This window comes from Zeugodacus cucurbitae, chromosome 3 (assembly GCF_028554725.1).
Source record: "Zeugodacus cucurbitae isolate PBARC_wt_2022May chromosome 3, idZeuCucr1.2, whole genome shotgun sequence".
NCBI classification, from domain to species: Eukaryota; Metazoa; Arthropoda; class Insecta; order Diptera; family Tephritidae; genus Zeugodacus; species Zeugodacus cucurbitae.
This window is the reverse complement of record NC_071668.1, coordinates 12,782,520-12,801,540: the sequence shown is the minus strand read 5'-3', so window position 1 is coordinate 12,801,540 and position 19,021 is coordinate 12,782,520. Positions and strand designations below refer to the sequence as shown.

The 19,021-nt window shown below is 34.2% G+C and overlaps 1 protein-coding gene across 1 annotated transcript; it reads left to right on the top strand.

Moving 5' to 3' along the window:
* The first annotated feature begins 1,084 nt into the window (after nucleotides 1-1,084).
* On the top strand, nucleotides 1,085-18,115 carry LOC105220158 (uncharacterized). The gene is made up of 9 exons (XM_054226535.1): nucleotides 1,085-1,246; nucleotides 6,846-7,092; nucleotides 7,169-7,773; nucleotides 7,834-8,552; nucleotides 11,469-11,574; nucleotides 16,293-16,539; nucleotides 16,598-17,044; nucleotides 17,104-17,261; nucleotides 17,320-18,115. Exons 2-9 carry the CDS (start codon nucleotides 6,846-6,848, stop codon nucleotides 18,049-18,051), a joined length of 3,261 nt encoding a protein of 1,086 aa, XP_054082510.1. The 5' UTR covers nucleotides 1,085-1,246; the 3' UTR covers nucleotides 18,052-18,115.
* The last annotated feature ends 906 nt before the right edge of the window (nucleotides 18,116-19,021 follow it).

Genomic DNA, 19,021 nt, shown 5'->3' with positions numbered 1-19,021 from the left:
ACATCGGAACAAACGCGGTCAGACAAAGCAAGAGCGACACACACACAACAAAAATGAAAAAACAACAACAACAAAAAAAAATAAATGTTTTACAAAGCCAACAAGAGCAATGGGAAAAAAACTAAAAATAGAAATAACGCATTAATTGCAAAAATAACAAATTCAGGTTTGTGTATGTGTGCATGTAGGTGTGCATGTCTTTCACTGCCAAGGTCAAATGCAAATATTGCAAAGAATTCACGCGTCTGCTGTGGCTGTGACGAATAGGGCGATGTCTTGCTTAGCCGCCGCACGCGTTTCTGATATTAACAGGTTATTTGTTTACCCACATCTTATTGTTGTTGTTATATTTTTTAGTATTGCACAATTTTACGCGACTTATCAGCTAGATAAGCGGCAAAGTCATGAGCAATATTGTTTGTTGTTGTTGTTTTAATAGCTAAGTAGCCTGCACCGTATCATAAACAAATAGAAAATAGAGAAAGCTTTCTTACGCTCTTAGCTAGAAATTTATTATTTATTTTTTTTTTGTTTTAATTTTCACGAAGTGTCAAGGCAATCGGCTAGTTGTGTTGTTGTGTAGCTCGGCAATTATTTATACGCATATCCGCATGCACTTAATACAAGTGAATTAGAAAAAAGAGGGTTGCCAACTAGCAATAATGGTTAAAGTTTAGCGGTATTTTATTTTTAGTAAAATGTTTTTTTTAATAATAGCTTTTAATAAATAATTGAAAATTTTAAGATTTTTTTAAGAAAAATATTTAAAGTTCTTACAATAAGAAACTCCTCTATAGCCCTTCCCACATTAAATTGTGGTTTTATTTCGGAGAATTATATTATTTTCCATCATACCGACTAGCAAATCCAATATATCGCTGATCGATACTTACACCACTTGGCAACCCTCTCCGCGCGTCCACCGAACTTCTTGATAATGCACAAACTGCCGAACGCCAACGATAAGCCTCGCCGATTGCTTTACATTGTAAAACCACATATATTCATGTACAACAAATACGTATTTATAAGCAACAACAACAAGATTTGTTAATGTAATTGGCCAACCGAACCTGGGGGCAAACACTTTCGTGGGCTGTTAGCTGCAACGATTTGGACAGTCACCATTGCAACTTGCAATCCAACAGACGTTAAATATTCAATTCGGTTGAATTACTTTGATCTTTTGAGAAAATCCGCTGCGAATAAAACATATTACAAGAGGCGAGCAACAATTACGTAAAAGGTGAAGCTTAAGATAATCGAAACAAACTTTTTTTAGTATGGACAAGTTTTTAGTGCTTAACAAATTTTAGTTTGTTATTATGTAAATTTGTTGTTATTTAGTTGTAAAAGGCGCCGGTTAAACAAGAAAAAAATTAAAAGTGACAATCAAAAGAGCTCGAATAGTATATACAGAAATATAATATGTTAAAAAAAATTATAAAAAATAAAAAAAAAATAAATATAAAATAAAACAAAATAAAATAAAATAAAAATAACGTAAAATAAAAAAATTAAATTAAATTAAAATAAATTAAAAAAAAAAATAAAATAAAAAAATTAAATAAAATAAAATTAAATTAAATTAAATAAAAAAATAAAATAAAATAAAATAAAATAAAATAAAATAAAATAAAATAAAATAAATTAAATTAAATTAAATAAAAAATAAAATAAAATAATAAGATAAAATAAAATAAAATAAAATAAAATAAAATAAAATAAAATAAATTAAATTAAATTAAATTAAATTAAATTCAATTCAATTCAATTCAATTCAATTAAACTAAATTAAATTAAATTAAATAAAAAAAAATAAAAAATAAAATAAAATAAAATTAAATTAAATTAAATAAGATATAAATTAAGCTATTAAAATGTAGGCTAAGTAACAGTAAAAGTGCTCAATCAAAATTAGCAAGGCATTGCAAACCGTAATAACGATAAATCTAATGTGTTACTAGCACGCTACTTTTTGAATTCACCTTCAAATTTCGAAACGCTTGTTTGCATTGGCGCTCAAACACGGAAATTACGCGAAAATTCACAGAAATTTTCTGAAAACAACCTTTATACGGTTATTAACGGTGCATATATGAGATTAGCGTAGATTGAAATGTGCTCTCACGACATTTGTTTATTATTATTTGCTATAGGCAGTCGAGATTTTTTGCTAAAGTAAATGCAACAATTAACCAAATAACAGTCTAGCATTGTAACCAAGTTGAAAGCGGCAAAGAGCGTTAATTTTTTAACTCATGTGAAGTACAATAATTGAAGACTCAAGCGTAAAAGACGGTCTCAATTATTTGCCGGTTGTTGTTATAAACAAAAAAAGTGTGACAAGGACTGATGGCTGCCAAAATTACTTAACACTTCTTTGTAAAAACGTTTACCGCTATTTAATCAAAGCGGTTTTTGGCAAATTTTGTGAAATGTGTTGTAATGTTTTTGATATTACAACAAAAAACTTGTTGTTAGTTATATCATTAGTTGTGGTTTGGCCATTACATGCCAAAATTATTGGGCAATAGTTGCTTCGTGTTGATGCTTAATATTAGAAATCGCTGATTATTAGGTATAGAAGTTGACTTAAAGATGGGTGCGAGTGTATTTTGCTTGTTTCTATTATATTTTCCTTTTGAAAAAAAAATTACTATGCAAAATAAAGTACGGAAACGTATTACACCAATGCACAGCAACTAAAATATAATATATATGTACTTGATTACATACATACAAAATTATTTATATTCACTATCTCTTCGGGAAGGTTTTTTGCGCATTGCACTCGTCTTCGCACGAGCATGCAAAATGTGAAAATGTGTAATCTGATTACTTTTTAATAAATATATTTGCAAGTGCAAGAATCCACATATGTATGTATAATACATACAAGCATACATGTGAAATGTCTGAGAATTAAATTTCAATATATATTTACATACCTGCATTTGCAAGTCTGTAAAAATTTCATTATCTACCAATTGAAACGTAATTAACGGAATGTACATTGAAACCCACGAACATACGTTCGCAAATGTGTAAACATAATAAATACGAAGCAGTAACCTTATATTTAAAAGCACTTGCGTAAATACTTAAATATTCTATGAAAATCGAGTGAGTACTGACGAAGTTGGATGAAGTTACTTAAATTTTGTATTTTCGCATTGAAACAGAGCTTCAAATCGAAATCCAGAAAATTTCATCGTACGTGTCTAGACAACTTCTGTCATATTTTTGTTCGTTGGTTTTACTTTCTGTCGCACGTAGAGAATAATATTTTTTTGTGGAGAAATTATATAAGTTTAAGTTGCATACTATGAACCCCGGATATATACTATATATGGCCGAAGCTTCGATTTGATTCAAAATGTAGTGCAAGCAATATTGTTGTTGTTGAAATTGGAATGAAGTGTTTATGAAATCTTTAATAGAGTTTGATCAGCAATTAATTTCGCATTAACTCAGTTTTTTGTCAAGTTTCTCTTTATCCTAAAAAATCCATAAATACATATGGGAATCCTTCATAACCTTTCTGAAAAAATAATATATACTTATCTTATGATATCTTATGATCAACGGTGTCGAGAATTATGGATTATATATTGTATTCTATAATCAAAAACCCAATACATTCTTAATGACAGAGTATTCATCTATATAAGAACTCCATTCTATGCTTGGAAGAGCAGGTCGAAAAAATATTTAACCGCCAGAGGTCGCACTAAAGCATCATTGTGCTCGAAGAAATGGTTTGCTTCATTTGTTATTATTCGCCAGTAGGTGTTTCTGGGGATTGTGCAAGGAATAGCTATATAAGATTGTTGCCAGGACAGTTCTGATTTTGAGAAAGAATGTACTTGGACATTATATTTCATTCAATTGTTCAAGAGAAAGAATTCTGCAAACGCTGGAACAAGGAACTCCATTAGGTATTCACTATAGGAAACTCAGATGTGCTACTGAGGACATTTCAATTGAGTAGATATAAAATAGGAGAGAAATATTCTCCGGAGACTCGAATGTCGTGGAAACGTCATAAAGAGTAATGTGAGAAGTGCTACTGAGGACATTTCAATTGAGTATAACATTAGAAAAAAATCTTCTCCATAGACTCGATAGTCGTGAAAACGACATAAAAAGTAATGCTTGTAACAATTTTGCAATACATTTCCATACAGTTAATCTTAGATATTTTTTGTATGTATACACAATATATAATAAGATTGCAATTTGCTAGACGATCAAACAAGCAGAAAACAAGATGTAAACCATGTTCATTAGAGTTATTACAACATTATCAGCACAATCACTTTAGATTGTGGTCTGTTAGCCGAAAGCGTTACGATATAAAACTTACAAGCTACTTGCAATTCATGAAACTGGCAACTTGTCTATTCATTTCGGCAAGTCAGATGAACTTTTGTCAAACACTACAGAAACATTGTTGCAGACAGTTAAGCAGAGTCATTTTTTAATTAGTAATATTTACTATTGCCACACTAGACACCAATTAGTGTAATCTATGGTAAATACTAGCCGGTGTACAAATAAATTAAAAATACGGAAATAAATAAAAAAAACCGCAACGCTCATAAAAGTCGCTTGTTTATGTTAAGCCATATTTCTTAAAGTCCATAAATGTGCATGGGCGTTAAGATATTCATGCATTTTCAATATATTTGTTTGGTTGCATAAGCAAATTCTCTAATATAAACAGCTATTTATGAGTATATTGATGGCTGATAACGTCGTAAAAATAACCAGTTACTTTTCTATATTTTTTCTGTTTTTTTTTTTTTTTGAATTTGCATCAAGAGTACTGCACACGCCTCATTATAGACTGCTTAATCTCATTTAAATCACTATTTGCACTATTTCTGCTATTTGCTATGCATGCCAATAATAATAATAACAACAATAACAAATTGTAGTTATGACAAGCGTGAATTGTTATAGAAACCAGTGGGTAGGTGTCACATTTCAAGAGATTTTGCATAAATTAACAGAAGTAATGCGCTTAATTAATTAACAGCGGTTAAGCTGCTGAAAAATGCTAATTTATTATTGTTTTACTAGGGGAAATCAGGAAATGTGCACTGATTGATTTTGCTTGCCTCTTGCATAATGGCATGCATTTTGTGTGAACACTATGTTAATGTGCTGTTAAGTGATTTCCAAGTGTTTTATACCCAGTGCAACACTTCTAGTATAGGTATTATGTATTTCTCTGTTTATATTTTATATGTTTGGAAAAAGAGGATTAAGGCAGTAGTCTGCTTTACAGGCTTCAAAAAAAAAGATTTTTTTTATTTTGTTTCAAATCTCTTCCAAAACTATCCAAGAATATGTCTTTAAAATTCCAGAGGCCAATTCGACATATTTTCGAAGCTAGAGCAGTCTTAGTGGCCGAGCGTCGAGCAAGTGCGAATGCTCAGGCAGACCTTTAAAGCGCGTTTTCTCGAGTTTTCATTTTCACAAGTGTTAGAAAACGGTGCCGGCGATAGCAAAAAGAATATATGTCCGATCGAAAAAAACCAAGGTGATCTAGCTTCAATATTAAATTATCTTCTATTTGAACTAAAACAAGTTGTACAAAAGTATTATTTAAACTACTTGTTTTGCAACTTAAAGTCAATTTTTTCTTAAAAAAGTGATTTTTTTTTTCAAACTTCGAAAAAATTTGGGATTTTATAACTTCTTCGGTATTTTTTTTAGTTCATAAAGAAAAGAAACTTATAAAAATTAAAGAAAAAAAAATTGGTTCGACTGTTTCAGATGCATCGCACAACCTCACAATTTGGAATTTTATAAAACATCCAGACGAGTTGCGATTATATAAACCCGACTATCGGAACTCGGCAACACCTCTGTAGTTTCGGTACATTTTGAGTTCTTTTAGTCAAAACAAATATTTTACATATAATTTAGTAAGTTAGCTGAATTTTGACAGCAAGTACTTAAGCCTTAAGCCTTGGACTTTTCATACGAAATTTTTGTACGGAAGTCTTAAGCTTGAAAATTCAATATCGATCATCTCTAAGAGTAACAAATACTCCCGAACGCTTCAAAATCTCTTTACAAAATTAATACTAAAGCCACACCCACCATGTACTGGGTATAAAAAGCACATTAAGAGTTAAATCTCAAATGATCTACATATTGAATTAAATCATATCAACTGATGTAATTACAGCAACAAATTGCATACATTTTTTTCTACTCATAAATATATAAATAAGCAAAGCAGCGGCGCTTGAAAAATCGTGTGGAAAGCCTGTGGTTTGTTAAAACATACGCCCACAATAATTTTCTAGATTTTTATCATATATCACATATTGATTTATACGTGCTTGCAGTGGACTTGAAACACGTGTCGTCCTAAGATGTGATTTTCAATAAGCAGCTGAGTATATTATTACCTATACTTATATATAGATAGATATCTGGGTATTTAATATAGGCATTCAAGCAGTAGGAAGTATAAAGTCTAAGCAGTGAATTAAGACAATATGGTTTTGTAGCCCACGAACGCAGTGTAGAGAGCGTTGTTAGCACGTGCTTGAAATATATGAGATTTCCACTATCATCAAATAATAACAGTAAATATATTTTTGTTTATTAATTTCTTTATTTATTGAGAAGAGAAACAATTATATACAATAATATATGTAAAACACTACAAACTATTGCTTAAGGCTAAGAATTGTTACAGTTATTTTCGAAATCTTTAAAATAGATTTACCCTCTTACATTTAGTCATTTAGTATTTAGTCAAGTAAAATATTACCAGATTATATAATATTCTAATATTAAAAATAAAATCACTCTTTCAGATGCACCCCAGCTGGTTATTAGTCTGCTTGGTGGCACTGCTGATGCCCATCACCTCAACGGCCTTTAATATATTGTTCATGGGTCCCTTTCCAGCGCCCAGCCATTGGATGTGGCTGGAGCACTTTTTGCGTGAGCTGCTGCAGCGCGGTCATCATGTAACGGCTGTGACCAATCATCGGGCAAAATATACGCACGAGAATCTGACAGAGATCATCATCGAGCCGCAATTCGATATACCCTACTATTGTAAGTTGAAAATACAAAAACAAAAAAAAATACAAAATTAATCAAATTTTCATGAACATTTTAATCAATCTTTCAGTTCCCAAAGAGAACATTTTCAAAATGCGTTTCGCCAGCGATTTCCAGAATTTACAAATGTGGTTTCATGTTGGCTTGCTCACCTCCGAGCATGCGCTCAACGATCCCAAAGTGAAGGCGCTGGTCGCGAGTAAAAATCAGCAATTCGATTTGTTGATTTTGGAGCAATTCTTCCATGAGAGTTTTCTGATGTTTGCGCACAAATTCAAGTGCCCTGTGGTAACGTTGGGAACTATGGGTTATGCAGATAATATGGATCATGCGATGGGCCTGTTGACACCGTGGTCTTTTATACCGCATTTGCTGCTCTCGCATACAGATGAGATGACCTTCACACAGCGCGCTTACAATACCTACTTATCACTGTATGATGCTGTGATGCGCCGCTGGTTTTATATGCCCAAAATGCAGGAGATGGCCGAACGACATTTCGCCGAAGTTGTGGATGGTCCCTTGCCGCATGTGCGTCAATTGGAGAAAAACATTTCGTTGATGTTGATCAACAGTCATCGCAGTGTGGATGTGCCGCGTCCCAGTATGCCGGGGCTGATAAATGTCGGTGGTATACATATAAAGGAACCGAAGCCGTTGCCACATGATCTGCAGGTTTGTAATGGGAACTCCATATCTACTCTCTCACTCACTAAATATTTTCTTAATTTCTAGAGCTACCTGGACAACGCTACCCAGGGTGTGGTTTACTTCAGTCTTGGTTCTTATATGAAGAGCATCGATATGCCGCAAGAGAAAATCAGTCTCATCCTCAACGCTTTCAGTCAGTTGAAACAGAATGTTTTGTGGAAATTCGAGAACTCATCCATCGGCCATCTGCCGTCGAATGTGAAAATCCAAAGTTGGTTGCCACAGAATGACATACTCGCACATCCAAATGTGAAGGTCTTCATTACACATGGCGGCCTTTTCGGCACACAAGAGGGCATCCATTGGGGTGTGCCGATGTTAAGCATACCCCTGTATGGCGATCAACACCGGAACACAATCAAATCGGTGCGTGCTGGCTATGCACGCACTTTGAACTTCGGCCAAATGACCAGCGAGGATTTGGTACTGAACGTACGACAGCTCATCAGTGAACCCAGTTATAAGCAGAAGGCGCTCGAAGCATCGCGCAAATTCAGAGATAATCCAATGCATCCTCTGGACGAGGCTTCATTCTGGATTGAGTATATTGCGCGGCATAAAGGAGCAACGCATTTGAAGTCCCACGGCGCCTTCATGCCACTCTACCAGTATTTGCTGTTGGACGTGTTCGGTTGTGCGCTCTTGATCGCATTTGTAGTGATTTGGCTGCCGCTGAAAATGCTCAAACTATTGGGTAGCCTATTGCAGCGTAAGAGCGCTGAGGTCTTACGTAAGAAGCGTCAGTAGAACTGTGATCGAATTTTTTCTATGAAAAATAAGAATTTAGTCCTAGAAGATTTAGTGTTAGCTGTAGAATTGTGAATTCATTATCAATTTAAGAAGTTTTATTAAGCAATAAAATCTTGTGATCGATATTAATTTGCTGAGCAAAATATTTATTTATTTAGACTTTTAAATTTATATATATATATACAGATCGTATAGATTATTTCCTAAACTGTCTCATATAAAAGAAAGGTAATTGGGTCTAAATGGTCGCAAAGTATTAGGCAACGTTTCGTCTTACGGATAGGACGGCATCGCAGCAGATTACTCCTGGAGTATGTTTATATATATATTATGGCTTGGAAAAGAAAGACCTACACTGACTTCAAATAATTAGCTAAATCATTATATAGCATATCTGCAAAGCCAAACATGAAATTGCTAATAAACCATTTCTCTACTTGACTGCAAACTTTGTCTTCTATTACTTTCTTCTTAGTCTTAAAAAGTCTGAAAATTGCACAAAATACTGGTGTTTTTGTTGGTATTTTATTAAATTTACTTTACATTGGATATAACACCAAAACCATCAAAATAGGTTCTGAATTATCAGAGTTATGACCATTTAAAGAGTTGTGTTGCTCCACACGGAAGCTCTGCTTTGGGCTCTGCTTAGGTGGGCAGCGCAGTTTTTGTCTGATTTTTGCAAATTTCCCGATTTGTACTAGGCGCCCAGAAATGCACAGCAGGTGGATGCCGGAAAAAATTGCCTGGTACATGTATATGTGTATGCTGGAAGATATGTATGTTCGTAAGTATGTAAACGGCAGGTGGCTGTCTGTATGTAGGCATATACATATATGTACATATGGGTCAGCGGATATACATCCGATAACGGATATGGGCTTGACGGAAGTGCAACTGAAACCGGATGCCGCCCACCGGCACCGGAAATAAAAATCCCGCAAGCGGAAATCGCAAAGCGGAAATGAAAATGATTGAACCGGAAATGAAAATGATTGAACAGGAAATGAAAAATGCTTGAACCGGAAATGAAAATGATTGAACCGGAAATTGAATTTTCCGCATTTTGACAAAATTTTCATTTCCGGTTCAATCATTTTCATTTCCGGTTCAATCATTTTCATTTCCGGTTCAAGCATTTTCATTTCCGCTTTGCGACTTCCGGTTCCGGGATTTTTATTTCCGGTGCCGGTGAGCGGCATCCGGTTTCAGTTGCACTTCCGTCATGCCCATATCCGTTACCGGATGTATATCCGCTGACCCATATGTACATATATATGCCTACATACAGACACCCACCTGCCGCTTACATACTTACGAACATATATATCTTCCAGCATACATATCTAAATGTACCAGGCAACTTTTTCCTGCATCCACCTGCTTGCTGTGCATTTCTAGGCGCCTAGTACAAATCGGGAAATTTGCAAAAATCAGACAAAAACTGCGCTGCCCAACTGAGCAGAGCCCAAAGCAGAGCTTCCGTGTGGAGCAACACAACTCTTTAAATGGTCATAACTCTGATAATTCAGAACCTATTTTGATGGTTTTGGTGTTATATGAAAGGGAATTTTTATAGATGACACTGATATATCCAATGTAAAGTAAATTTAATAAAATACCAACAAAAACACCAGTATTTTGTGCAATTTTCAGACTTTTTAAGACTAAGAAGAAAGTAATAGAAGACAAAGTTTGGAGTCAAGTAGAGAAATGGTTTATTAGCAATTTCATGTTTGGCTTTGCACATATGCTATATAATGACTTAGCTAATTATTTGAAGCCAGTATAGGTCTTCCTTCGCCAAGCCATAATGTATATATAAACATACTCCAGGAGTAAACTTCTACTAGAAGTAAGTATTAATACAGTAATAGGTATCGATATCCCAAAAGGAGTAAGTATTACCACCGTTGTGCTTAAACTACTAATGGTGGGGTATCGACATTAAAAGATTAAATATTTCCACAATAGTTCTTATGACACTACTAATGGACTACTCCAATCCACTACAAGAAGTAAGTAGTTATTACCACAGAAGTGTTTACTCTACTAATAGTGACAGCGGCATTCTTCAAAATTAGAATGCGGTTTGATTGAATAATATAATTATATGAAAGCAAGCTCTCCCCCAACATAAAAATGTTTTCCCAAGTAGATCGATAGGATTAATATGGTTGGAAAATATGAGGACACATTTCTACTGAGTTTGTTTTTTATGTATTGAGGATATTATTAAAGTTCCGAGAAGTGGCAACTTATAGAGATCTCATTAGATTACAGGTAGTCTGAGTAGAAAGCAGATACGTCGCTCATAGCGCAAGTTGTCAGATACCAAAAAGACTGCTGCTTAATACGATCGCTATAAAGTTGGGAGAGAGAAATATAATGGAAGGAATTTTAACTACATTTGCGAGGTAAATTTTTACGCTGCATAGAAATGAGAAATGCCCCAAGAAATATATTTTTCGCAAAAGAAGCAAAAAACAAGCCGATAACTGAGCATTAAGTATTTTAAAATTGTGTTGTACTGTATAAAAATACCACGATCACGCGTGTCTAACGGTAAAATCACGTCGGTCTAACAGCGGAATCACGCCGATGCTGCAGAACAAAGTCCACTATGTGCTGCCAAGCAAATCTGGTTCAAGTGTAATTAATTAATCGAAAGTATTTAGCTGAGCCGCGCATCCTTGACACCATTTCATCGCATGCAAATCACGAAACTCAAAGCAAAAGTGAAAGCTTAATTAGAAATACTTAATTAGATTTTGATTAACTTTATTATTTTTACGATATTCGCACACCGTCACTGCTATGGGGTCACTTCAAGTTCAATCGACTCCGCATTTTTGGTGTGTGTAACAAATTTTCGCGAGTGAATATCTGGCTATTGTAAATTTCGAAAGGGCAATGAACGAAAGCAGCAGCAGTGATCCGCCAACTGAAGCGAACAATAGCAGTCATATTTCTCATAAAACTGAACCAAACGAATACTTTAAAACAGATTGTACAGTGATATTATTCATATATACTTAGTATATACGAAGAATCATTACTTCTATGTTTTTATAATATTCATTAAATTAAAGTAAATTAATTACAGTATCATGTGCTTAATAAATATTTTTTCTTATCAATTAAAGATCTTTTATTCTCGCCTTCACTTTATGGGCTGGGTGATCTGCAGACTTTTCGACCGATCGTGGAGGATAAAGCATTGCATACTTTTCGGCATCTTCAGCTGGAGTACGCTTAAAATATAATGTATGATACTTTTGATTTTAGAACTAAATTATTTAGTACATACGAGCTGTATTATAGATAATAGACAAATGTATCAAATAGAAAAATATCTGAAATAAAGTGACATTGAAGAAAAATTTAAGTGTTTCATTTAATCGGTTCTAAGTAGCGAAACGATAGGCCTTCAGACAAACAAAAACCCTCAATTACATTTCCACATGTAAGTCGATGAAAATTTGCTGGAAGTTTGGGACGATATGTATTTTTTTTCGTATTAAAAAATGAACTGAACCAGTGTAGTTCACCTTTGAGTAGTTGATCGATAGTGGGAATTAAGGAGCCAGCGAATTGGGTAATGAGCTAGAATGCACTAACTTCGTTACGTTTAAACTGTTCTCTAAAATTTTTATATTTTCTTTAACCCACCTTGCTATATATAATATTGTTAAAGCATTCCTCTCGACTGTAGGTAGAGTATGTTTTATGCAGTTGGTATAAATAGGAATGAAGGAGTGAATATTGAATAATAAGATTAATATTAAAATTGTATAGTCATTCAGAATATTGTTGTTGTATATTTTTATATTCAACATCATTGCTTTTATTTAAATAAAATAAATATTTTTTCTTTTTATTTGCCGCGTTCCATTTTCCTCGCATTCTTCTCTCCACAAAAGATCTTTGTAAATGCAGCAGAATAATAAAACATATTGCATGAGATTACATTTATATCCACCAGCTAAAGATAAAGATTGTCAGAAAAAAAAAACACTCGTCAACTTCATTTTCATAACTGTTGATGTGGCGTGCTTCATTAAGGCTTCGAATTCAAAGACTTGTGGTCAGAGGTGTGTGAATAAATTTTGAAATTTATTACTGCAATTAAAAATTAAAAGCACTATTAAATCAGAGGTATATCAAAATAAACATTTTTTATAAAAATATAAAAAAAAAATAATATTTGATAAAAATTATTTTGAAAAAAAAAACAAAAATATTAATTAGTTTGTGTTTACAAAGAATTTGTGTTTTTAAATAATTTCATTCTAAAAAGTAATTATATTAGGTCTACAACTTTGCTTCCGCCGTTTTTTTGTAAATTTAAGTTTTTTCTTGTATAAAAACGGTTACAAATGTCGATGAGCCTTAGCCGCACTTAACAAAAGCAAAATTTCCCGCAAATGTCGAGAATTCCGCTCAAAAAGTGACATTTTCAATTGAGAATAAGTTTGGGATGCAAACAGATCTCTACAAATATTTTGTTGGGTTAATGTTGACACAAATGTTCAAGATCGATATTAAAGAAAATCGATTTAATCGACCAGTGCTTGACCCAAGAGAAATCTATTGGAAAACGGCGTAAGCAAAGTTGTAGACCTAATATTACAATAATTCAGAGTAACAGCTTCAAAAAAATAAATTTTAATCATTACTTTATATATGAAAATCTATACAAGTATAATTGAGCTAAAAAATATTTCCATATATATTTTTTGAAGGCAGTGTAAACAGTGTATAAGTATATCAAGTATTGTTGTCAAACAAAAATATACTTAATAGGCTCAACCAAAACAAAAGCCTATAAAAATTATTCAATTAATGTGCCGCCCGCTTATCAACATTTCGGAAATAAATGACTGTAAATAGCAATTAATGAATAATAAACTAGAACAAATATATGTAACTGTGTGGCTCGCAAAATTGCGATAGGTTCGTTTAATTATTAACAGGCTGTGGTGATTCAATATTATTGAATGAATATGACGACTACTTGAGATTAAATTCATGGGAGATTGCTTGATAATTTGAAGGAATGGTACTATATTAGGTTTACATTGTCAATTACTTAATTAATATTTATACCTGATCGCTATAGCATATAGAATATATATTTCAAGCATACTTAAAGATTACCTTATATTCCTTATTGACCCTGTAAGCAAGTTGTTTGTGAGGTCGGGTCTTGGAGTTTATTTTTCAAGCGCATAGAGAAGACGCAACACTTCCAGTTCTATTCGAGAAAAGTCACTGTGACACCAAAGACACTGCTCGTGATCACTACGTTCCTCATGTCCTCAGAATCCAATAAATATTAAATTCACATTGCCTCATCAGGCACGTATACAATATTTCAGTATGTATTTTTTTATATTTATTTTTAGCAAAAAAAAAGTGATGCTTAATACAGCCTTAATGCTTTACCAAAGATAGATTAATGAATATTGGCTTCAATGAACTGCCAAGTGTCTTGTGAATTAACTGGTTAGCTACTGCTAAATCCATTGAGCATATTTAACCCTTGAGGTAATGATTGGGTATGTACGGCACTATGTTCGTGGGTAACTTAAATGATGTACCCCATAAGTCTAGCTGATTCAGTAGTGTAACTATTTTCTAAAATGCTATTAACCACTGATCCACTGATATATTATTTTGCAATAAAGTTAAAATTATGATACAAATTTTGTTTATATTAGATTATATAAAATTAGCTTTTTAAGATATAATCGGTAATAGATTTTCAACACAATCAGAATTTTCTACAAGCATTGTTAGCTGAACTAAAAAAAAAACATGTCATATAAGGGTTAAGCAAGTACTTATTGGGCGCTTATCAGCAATAAAAAATTGCGTGATTATGCATCTGAGAAACAACAAACAGTACACAAGTATTCGCAAAATTTGGACTAAGTGCGTATAATGAACTCTACGAATATAAATAAATCTATAAAACAAGTAAGGAAGGGCTAAGTTCGGGTGTAACCGAACATTTTATACTCTCGCAATTTATTTATTTAACTTTATTTATATTATATAATACACATTTTGACCCACATATTCGTCATATATATTGTATAAAGTCCATTGTAAGTTGGAAACCATAATATTAGGTTAAAAGCACCGAGGTCCTCGTGTTCGATATATGGGGCCTTAAAAACCTATGGTCCGATTTCGGCGATTTTTAGAATGAGGCTGCCACAATGTAAACGTAGAATTTGTGCAAAGTTCTGCATCCATATCTTCACTAGTGCTTACTTTATATATTGTAAAGTTAACGATTCAGATACTCTTTAAAGTTCTGGTATATAGGAAGTAGGCGTGGTTGTGAAGCGATTTGGCCTATTTTCACAACATATCATTGGTATGTAAGGAAACTATTACAAACCAAGTTTCATTGAAATCGGTCGAGTAGTTCCTGAGATACGGTTTTTGACCCATAAGTGGGCGACGCCACGCCCATTTTCCATTTTGTAAAAAAATCTGAGTGCAGCTTTCATCTGCCATTTCTTTTGTGAAATTTAGTGTTTCTGACGTTTTTCGTTAGTGAGTTAACCCACTTTTAGTAATCTTCAACTTCTGGACTGTATTAGGAAGTGGCTAAAAAAAACGACTGCAGAAAGTTTAGTATATATAGCTCTATTGGTTTCCGAGATATTTACAAAAAACTTATTAGGGGGCGGGGCCACGCCCACTTACCCAAAAAAAATTACATCCAAATATGCCCCCTCCTAGTGCGATCCTTCATACCAAATTTTATTTCCATAGCTTTATTTATGGCTTAGTTATGGCACTTCGAAAGCAACCTTCCTATGGTGCCAAGAAATAAGTGTACCAAGTTTCATCAAGATATCTTAATTTTTACTCAAGTTACAGTTTGCACAGACGGACGGACGGACGGACGGACGGACAGACGGACAGACAGACATTCGGATTTGAACTCCACTCTTCACCCTGATCACTTTGGTATATAACCCTATATCTAACTCGTTTATTTTTGGGTGTTACAAACAACCGTTATGTGAACAAAACTACAATACTCTCTTTAGCAACATTTGTTGCGAGAGTATAATGAATGTAGATAACCATTAGTATAAAAATATTGTATGTATTGAATTATGTTTTCAACAGACTTCCAACAGGCTGAATTGATTTTGCAAAAATTCGCGAGATAGCTTAAAACTGATTGATAGTGTTCCTGTGATTTTTAATAGTATTGCAAGGGTTGCCATCTGTTCCAAAAATGAAAAAAAAAACATTTTCTGCAATAAGAAAATAGAAAATGGGTTATCAAAACGAAAGAAAAATATTTCGAACATAGATATATTTTTTTCAAAAATATGTTTATCAAAGTTGGTAAATAATTAAAAAAAAAGAATTTAAAATCGTAAACAGCAAAATTTAACTAATTCCTTTTTAATATGTATGTATATACAAATGAGCACACTTAAAAAATCATTACTATTTGATTATAAATAGTATTTGCCTTATCTCTAGCAGACACGTCTGAAAACGAAATAATTGTGATATGTATGAGCGTCGTCGTTATCAAAAATGTGTGATCGCTAATTGAAGACACTTAAGTAGTAGTTCGCTAGTAGCTATGCAATAAAAAATTTAATGACAAATGTTTGATTAATTTGAAGCTGTTTTATGTTTCAAGTTGTTTTATGCGAATTTATGCTACTTAATTTTATGTTTAATTGCAGATGTTTTTACCTGTTCGACTCTTAGTGATTACGCTTATTCTGTCGCGCTACGCTTATGGCACCTACAACATCTTATTTATGGGACCCTTCCCAGCGCCAAGTCATTGGATGTTTATGGAACACTTTCTGGAACAACTGCTGCAACGTGGCCACCATGTCACAACGCTCACCAATCAACCAGCCAAGCAGCAGCATGCAAATTTAACGGAAATCATTATAGAACCGCCGCTGGATCTAGCATATTACCGTAAATATTGAGATCACTCTGCAGATATTTGTATACGGAACACCTCTTTCACTTACAGATCCCAAAGCGAACATGTTTAAGATGCAGTTCACCAGTGATTTTGAAAACTTGCATCTGTATTGGGAGAGCGGTTTAACGAGTACCGAATATGCGCTCAATCAAACTGAAGTTAAATCACTTATTGCCAGTAAGGATCTTCATTTCGATCTTGTCGTTTTGGAGCAGTTCTTTCATGAGAGTTTACTTATGTTTGCACACAAATTTAAATGTCCTGTCGTGACGCTGGGCACTTTGGGTTACGCCGATAATATGGATCATGCCATGGGTCTGTTGACGCCCTGGTCATTTGTGCCGCATTTGTTTCTTTCTGATATATACCGTATGAATTTCTATCAACGCGCGTATAATACATTTCTTTCGTTCTATGATGTGGTTGTGAGACATTGGTATTATTTGCCGCGTATGCAAGCCATGGCGGAGAGGCATTTCAATGACTATATCGAAGGTAAGGAATTACTGAGATTCGTATAAGGATTATTCAATATTCGTTATATATATACTCAGGTCCTCTCCCACATGTGAACACGCTGGTACAAAATATTTCACTAATGTTGATCAACTCACATCGCAGCTTGGATGCGCCACGTCCGAGCATGCCGGGCTTAGTGAGTGTCGGTGGAGTACATATCAAACCAGTCAAGCCGTTGCCAACGGAACTACAGGTGTGATCAACTGCCTTTTCTCTCTAAATTCTCTCTAAACTCTTTATAAAATTTCCAGCGCTATCTCGACAACTCTAAACATGGCGTCATCTACTTCAGCCTTGGCACCTATATACACAGTACGGACATGCCCAAAGGACACATAAAAATTCTACTCAACGCCTTCGCGCAACTCAAACAGAATGTCTTGTGGAAATATGAGAACGCGACGCTCGACACGGACCTACCGCCCAATGTGCGCATCAGCAAATGGTTGCCACAAAATGAGATTCTCGCACACCCCAATACGAAGTTGATCATCACACATGGCGGCATCTTTAGCACACAGGAGGGTGTCTACTGGGGCATACCACTGCTCTTCATACCGATCTTTGGTGATCAGCATCGCAACGCCCGAAAGGCGGTGCAAGCTGGCTATGCGCGCTCGCTGCTCTTCGACAAATTGACGAGCGAGGATTTGGTGCAAAACGCACAGCAGCTGATGAAGGAACCGCTATATAAGCGTAAAGCTTTGGAGGCGTCACAACTCTTTCGCGACAATCCCATACAACCGCTAGAGGAGGCAACCTACTGGTTGGAGTATGTGTTGAGACATCGAGGCGCGCCGCATTTGAAGTCGCATAGCGCGTATATGCCGCTCTATCAGTACTTGTTGTTGGATGTGTTGGGTTGTACGCTCCTGTTGTTGTTATTGATTATTTTATTGTTTGTTGTAATCGTTAAAGTACTTAAGAGTTGTCTGGCAGAGAAGCTTAAGGCGCGAAATGCGCGCAGAAAAAAGCAAAAATAAATTTATTGTTGAGTGAAATATTACATTGCGTCTAAGCATTGCGCGCAATTTTATATTATAAAAATATATGTATTTTCATTCGAAGGTTCAGCAGTGCCCCACATAAAGAGTCCTCCATATTCTAGATCACCCACATTGCTGATGATTTCGATGCGATTTATATTATATATATAGGTATACCATTCAGTCGCATTTCTTGAAAAGATAAACAAATATTATTAATTATTACTGCAACAAAATACTTGTATTTGCTATCAGCACAGGTTGTTCGCACCTCGATTTAATGTTTACAAATGATTACCTATATCTATCTGGGTAATATACTATAGGCATGCATACAAATATAAGTACTTACCCTCGCATCAGACTCGCATATACCGGAATCGTCCACCAGCTTGTTTAATAAGCACGAGCAAAAACAAACCGAAGACACTTGGAAACGAAATAAATTTCGGTAATCAAAAACAATTCGAAATTCAATAATCTATTTGTTTTTGTCCAACGTTTAGTGAAATGTTCTTTGCACTCTAATAAAAAATGATGCCCCTCGTGCATACGTAAATATATATATTTTTATAAAATTTTAATAGTAGACGTGCTCTTGAAGATGAGACGATGATAATCGAAAAAATGTTTCAAAAACTAAATTTAGCACTTTTATTTTTGGTTTTTTGTTTTTTTTTTTTTGTTATGAAAAGGAAAGTCTATACCACATGTATTTGTCAAACATCATCCGACCTAAACCTATCACCGTCTTATAACGCCTTCTAATACTTCTGTTCACTTTTTCACTACCAAATACTCACTTTTTGGTTTCTCGACGTTCCAATTATCCGTTTCACCAAAGATCACTCGTATACTCTTTTGTTCCTTGGTTCCTTGGGATATGATGGGAATCAGTCGGTATATCCAACGAATATTGGTAGGGTCTTCGTAGTGTTGAACAGTCCTAAATATACTCAGCGGAATA